Source organism: Chiloscyllium plagiosum, unplaced genomic scaffold, assembly GCF_037043375.1.
Source record: "Chiloscyllium plagiosum isolate Xiang-an unplaced genomic scaffold, Cpla_swu_hap1 HiC_scaffold_22, whole genome shotgun sequence".
NCBI lineage: Eukaryota > Metazoa > Chordata > Chondrichthyes > Orectolobiformes > Hemiscylliidae > Chiloscyllium > Chiloscyllium plagiosum.
In genome coordinates this window covers 11692108-11698107 of record NW_028270160.1, presented here as the reverse complement: position 1 = coordinate 11698107, position 6000 = coordinate 11692108, and the positions used below count along the sequence as shown (strand labels likewise).

General features: G+C 43.1%; 1 protein-coding gene across 2 annotated transcripts in view; it reads right to left on the bottom strand.

Moving 5' to 3' along the window:
- Positions 1-563: 563 nt before the first annotated feature.
- Positions 564-6000, bottom strand: part of LOC122561313 (cartilage acidic protein 1) — a 340450-nt gene continuing 335013 nt past the window's right edge. Inside the window, exons 15-16 of one of the 2 annotated variants that reach the window (XM_043713000.2) lie at positions 1878-1916; positions 564-688 (exon numbers count right to left, since the gene is read on the bottom strand). In XM_043713000.2, the coding sequence (XP_043568935.2) occupies positions 618-688; positions 1878-1916 (110 nt within the window). In that variant the 3' untranslated portion in view covers positions 564-617. Of the gene's footprint in view, positions 1917-6000 lie in introns of both variants that reach the window. The other variant, XM_043712997.2, reaches the window with a different exon arrangement.

Genomic DNA, 6000 nt, shown 5'->3' with positions numbered 1-6000 from the left:
CTGTCTCCCATGCCCTTTCCCCTGGCCAGAGAACAGCCTGTGAGATTCAATCTCAAAAAGGACAAGGTGCCCTCAGATGGTAATGCCTTCCTTTTTTTTTGAAGGAAGGAGCACCCTACTTCACTCCTGCACTTTCCCTGTAGGAACAGGACTGGCAACATATGATGGCAAGACACTGAGATCTTAAACTTGTGGAGAAGGCCACCCAGCATGCTCCCTGACCTTCCCCTGCTGTTGCAGACAGCTATCAGGAATGGTCTGTACGTTAGCTCAAAAACACAACAGGCCGAGGAACCAAAGCAGCAACTCCTGCAAAATCTAGTCAGCTAGAAGCAGACTTGTTCAACCTGTCACTCAATCATCTCAACCCATTTCAATCCATCGTGCAGTGGGTTTAGTCTTTCTTTCTCTTCAGGTTTGTGATGGCATTTCCTTCCCTTTTTTAAATCGCAAACTTGCTTCTTTAAATGACAAATGTTGTCCAGACAGTTTGGGATTGTTCTAGCTTGGGTTGGTCCGCAGTAGGCCTGAACATGTAGGATTGATGTAACAGAACAGAAGAGTCTAGTTGCATTGTTCAGTTTTATACAGAGTTGAAGGTGATGGTCCCAACAGGGTTACAGATCAAGCTCAGTGTCGGGTCCACACTGCAGCTCACATCTCAGCTGCTTGGTTCTGCAGGAACAAGCTGGAAATAGTTTGCGCAGTTTATTTCGATTATGTTAAGCACAGTTGCAAAGATACATTAGGTGTTACGGTGTGTGAACATTTGTGTGGATGGTGTGTTTTTGTGTGTAAATGGGGACATGTGTGTGACAGTGTGAAAGGGTGTGATTGTATGTGAGGGTGTGTGTGAGGGTGTTTGTGAGGATGTATCTGAGAGTGTGATTGTGAATGAGGGTGTATGTGTCTGAGGAAGTGTGTGTCTGTGTAAACATGGATGCACACTCACAATGTTTTATACATACATATTGTTTTGTCTGCATGATGGCATTTTTATGTACATGCATTTGTAGATGATTATACTTGTGCCTGTTTGTGTGTATACGCCATTTTTGTGTGTGTGTGTGTGTGTGTATATGTATGTGTGTCTGTGCGTGTATTTGTGTGTTTGCATGTACATGCATGTGGACATTTGCATGTCCTCATATGTTGTGTGAATGTGTTTGTGAGTAAATGATTGTGTGTATGTGTGTAAATGATTGTGTGTTTGTGTGTATATGTATGCATGTGTGTAAATGATTGTGTGTGTATAAATGTGTGCATATGTGTAAATGATTGTGTGTATGTGTGTATATGTGTGCACGTGTGTAAATGATTGTGTGTATATGTGTGTATGTGTGTAAATGATTGTGTGTTTGTGTGTAAATGATTGTGTTTGCGTGTAAGTGATTGTATATGTGTAAATAATTGTGTGTATATATGTGTATGTATGTATGTGTGTCAATGATTGTGTGTTTGCATGTATATGTGTGTTTTTCTCTGGATGTTTGCTGTCTATCATTATGATGCCGTATAACCAAATTCTGATACAGCACCTTGTGGATGTATGAATCCGGGATGTGCTGGGTTGGGATTTCCCTATAATGGAGCTATGCAAGGAGTTTATAACCCAATCAGAATGTTATGCTTTTCTCAGGATGCTTGTTCATCTGGAGTTTGTGAGGCAGACGGACAGCAGTGAACCAGAGACTGAACATTGGCCAAGCTCTTTCGAATTCTGTTCATCTTGACGACACTTTGGGCAGTGGAAGACCAAGGGTTCTGAATGTAGAGTTACCGGGCTACGTGGAGGGTCAGGACTCAGGCGAGGAGCCAGTGGATTAAACCTAGCAGGACCACAGCAGTTTGGCAGAGACAGACAGAGAGTCTTGTACCTGATGAAAAGCCTCCTCTCCCAAAATACGCGACTTGAGCTGCTCAGCAGTGAAGGACAGAACAAGGAAGAAAGAAGGGACAGGAGAATTAGTGATTAGATATTCCTGACAATTCACCTCCAAGCAACCACACCATTCAATCTGAGGGAGCTGCTGGAAGTTTAAATTAAAAACAGAAAATGCTAGAATCACTCAGGCAATATCTGTGGAGAGAGGAAAAAGGGGAATGTCACTGGCAATCCAGAACCTCAGGCAAATGTTTTGGGGACATGGGTTCAAATCCCCCACCTTGGCAGATGGGGGGATTTGAATTCAATTTTAAAAATCTGGAATTAAAAGCTGTGTTGTTAAAAACTCATCTGGTTCACTAACGTCCTTTAGGGAGGGAAATCTGCTGTCCTTACCTGGTCTGGCCTATATGTGACTCCAGACCTGCAGCATTGTGGTTGGCTCTTAACTGCCCTCACGGCAATTAGGGCTGGACAATAAATGCTGACCCAGGCAGCATTGCCCTCATCCCATGAGTGAAACAAAGTTAACATCCAGGTTTTTAGCACTGGGGAATCAAACCCAAGTCTTGCTAGTTGTGAATGTAGGTGATTCTCAGGAGGTTGCCGTTCTGTTCCTGGATGGTCAGTGCATTGCTACACCTTCTCCTCCTTCTGGCTGAATCTTTGGAGTCAGATGCTTTACCACTGGGCGATTGTTGTCCATATGAATTCGGTGAGGATGCCAGGCAATGCTACCACTTGGAAAATCAGTGCAGAACCCTGACGACCAAATGTTTGAAGCCAGGTCCCTTGTTCAGGTCAGTCGGAGAAGGACTTGCATTTATATAGCACCTTTGATGATCTCAGGGCACCTTAGAACTTCATAGCCATTCGCTGCAGTATGTCGGAAAGATAAGGAGTCTGAATAAACATTGAAATAGGGGCAGGAGTAGGCCATTCGGCCCTTCAAGCCTGCTCTGCCATTCGATATGATCATGGCCGACCATCCAACTCAGTTCACTGCTCCCATTTTCATCCCATTGATCCCTTAAGCCTTAAGAACTCCATCTAATTCCTTCTTGAAAACATTCAATGATTTGGCCTCAACTGCTTTCTGTGGTAGAGAATTCCACAGGCTGTCCATTCTTTGGCTGAAGAAATATTTACCTCATTTCAGTCCTCAATGGCCCATATCCTTAGGCTGGGATATACCACAGTTATCAGGACCTCTCAGCAGAGGGACTATAGAGTCTGCATGGTCAGATAATAGAGACCCTATCAAACTCAATGAGTCATCAGATTTATTGTGGGGTCAGAAATTTCATGTCCTGCTCTCAAGACCCAAGGCTGTAACATGGGCTGACACTGCACTGCAGGACTGAGGGAGTGCTGCACTGTCAGAGGTGCCATCTATTAGATCCCATGGTTAAACACAGGGGTGGACAGTCTTAGAGAGAATTGTAAGGGATATGATTTATGAACCTCTGGATAGGAATAATGTGATCAAGGATAGTCAGCATGGTTTTGTGAAGGGCAGGTCGTGCCTCACAAACCTTATTGAATTCTTTGAGAAGGTGACTAAGGAGGTGGACGAGGGTAAAGCGGTAGATGTGGTGTATATGGATTTTAGTAAGGTGTTTGATAAGGTTCCCCATGGTAGGCTACTGCAAAAAATACGGAGGTATGGCATTGAGGGTGAGTTGGAGGTTTGGATTAGGAATTGGCTGGCTGGAAGAAGACAGAGGATAGTAGTTGATGGTAAAGGTTCATCTTGGAGTGCAGTTACTAGCGGTGTTCCGCAAGGATCTGTTTTGGGACCATTGCTGTTTGTCATTTTTATAAATGATCTGGAGAAGGGGCTAGAAGGTTGGGTGAGCAAGTTTGCGGATGATACGAAAGTCGGTGGAGTTGTTGACAGTGAGGAAGGATGTGTCAGGTTACAGCGGGATATAGATAAGTTGCAGAGCTGGGCAGAAAGGTGGCAAATGGAGTTCAATGTAGGTAAGTGTAAGGTGATTCACTTTGGTAAGAGTAACAAGAAGACTGGGTACTGGGCTAATGGTTGGATACTTGGTAGTGTGGATGAGCAGAGGGATCTTGGTGTCCATGTGCACAGATCTCTGAAAGTTGCCACCCAGGTAAATAGTGCGGTGAAAAAGGCATATGGCATACTGGCTTTTATTGGTAGAGGAATTGAGTTCTGGAGCCCTGAGGTCATGTTGCAGTTGTGTAGGACTCTGGTGCGGCCGCATTTGGAGTATTGTGTGCAGTTTTGGTCGCCATACTATAGGAAGGATGTGGAGGCACTGGAACGGGTGCAGAGGAGGTTTACCAGGATGTTGCCTGGTATGGTAGGAAGATCGTATGAGGAAAGGCTGAGGCACTTGGGGCTGTTTTTATTGGAGAAAAGAAGGTTTAGGGGTGACTTGATAGAGGTGTACAAGATGATTAGGGGTTTAGATAGGGTTGACCTTGAGAACCTTTTTCCACGTATGGAGTCAGCTATTACAAGGGGGCATAGCTTTAAATTAAGAGGGAGTAGGTATAGGACAGATGTTAGGGGTAGGTTCTTTACTCAGCGAGTCGTGAGTTCATGGAATGCCCTGCCAGTAGCAGTGGTGGACTCTCCCTCTTTATGGGCATTTAAACGGGCATTGGATAGGCATATGGAGGATAGTGGGCTAGTGTAGGTTAGGTGGGCTTGGATCGGCGCAACATCGAGGGCCAAAGGGCCTGTACTGCGCTGTATTTTTCTATGTTCTATGTTCTCTCAAGTAGATGGGCAAGATCTGATAATAGTATGCTGAAGGAGAGCAGGGGAATTCTCTCTGGTATCCTGCCAATATTTAATCCTTCGGTCAACATGGGGAAAAAAACAACTTAGGTGGTGATTATCATATTGCTGTTTGCAGGATTTGCTGTGTACAATTTCTTGCATTTCTCATTACAATGCTCCCACATTCCTAAATACTTAAGATACTTCACCTGATGAAGGAGCAACACTCTGAAAGCTTGTGATTTCAGATAAACCTGTTTGACTATAACCTGGTGTTGTGTGACTTCTGGATAATTGAAGATATTTATGTTCTGTTCTGTTGAATGGGACTCTTAGTTAACCTAACTCAATCATTCAAAGAATGTTTGCATTCATTATAATAATTCTGTTGGGAATGCCTAATATTTCTCATCTTCTGCATTATGATCATTGGAACGCATTTCTTTTCTTAAATTAGGGAAAGTAGGTTTTTGATCAGTTGCAATCACTTTTTAGATGGGTTTCTGGAGGGTTCCAAGATCCACATCACCCCCTGCGCAACCCTCTTGTTCTACTGACACATCCCATCTTCATGACACTCTGCACTCATTCAGCCAATCAGGGGAGAAAGCAGATGGATTATTAACTGATTGGACAATAATTGACAAGCAATTAAAAAACTTTCTCCCCAGCACCTAGCCTTGACGAGTAAAACTGGCTGACCATTTTTTTTTGGAAACACAATTACTCAAATAATTTTTAGCAATTAGTGATATGGACAATAAATGGTTGTCCAGCCAGCAAGACCTATATCTCTGAAAAAGATATAATCCTTTAACCACACTGGTATCTGTGGGACGTCTTGTGTGCAAAATGGTCGCCCCCATTAAAAGCTTAATTACACTCTAAGAACACTTCATTAGCTGTAACAGGCCTTGGAACATACGACAGTCATGAAAGGTGCTACATAAAGGCAAGTCTTTCCTTTGCAGGTCTGATGAGAAGTTGGTTTATCCGATGTGAATGTTAACTCTGTTTTTCTCTCTCCACTGCCTGGGCTGCTGAGCGCATCCAGCATTTTTGTTTTTTGTTGTCAAATAATAACAGTATTGTACCTTCTCAGAATTGACTTTCAAGGGAATTAGAGAGAAAGAGACAGAAAAATTCTGCAAAGATTGGAAAAGCAATCCAGAAATTCCTCTGCGCCACATGAGGGTGCCAACTCTAAATGTTTTGTGTTTTCTCTTTTAAAAAAAATGTAAAAATAAACAGGAAAGCCACTGAACAGTAAGAAATGTTAACTATTCTACAGTTCAATGATTAAAATGACAACAGTCCTCAGTAAAACACATTCCATATCAAGATCTGCATGCTTAGA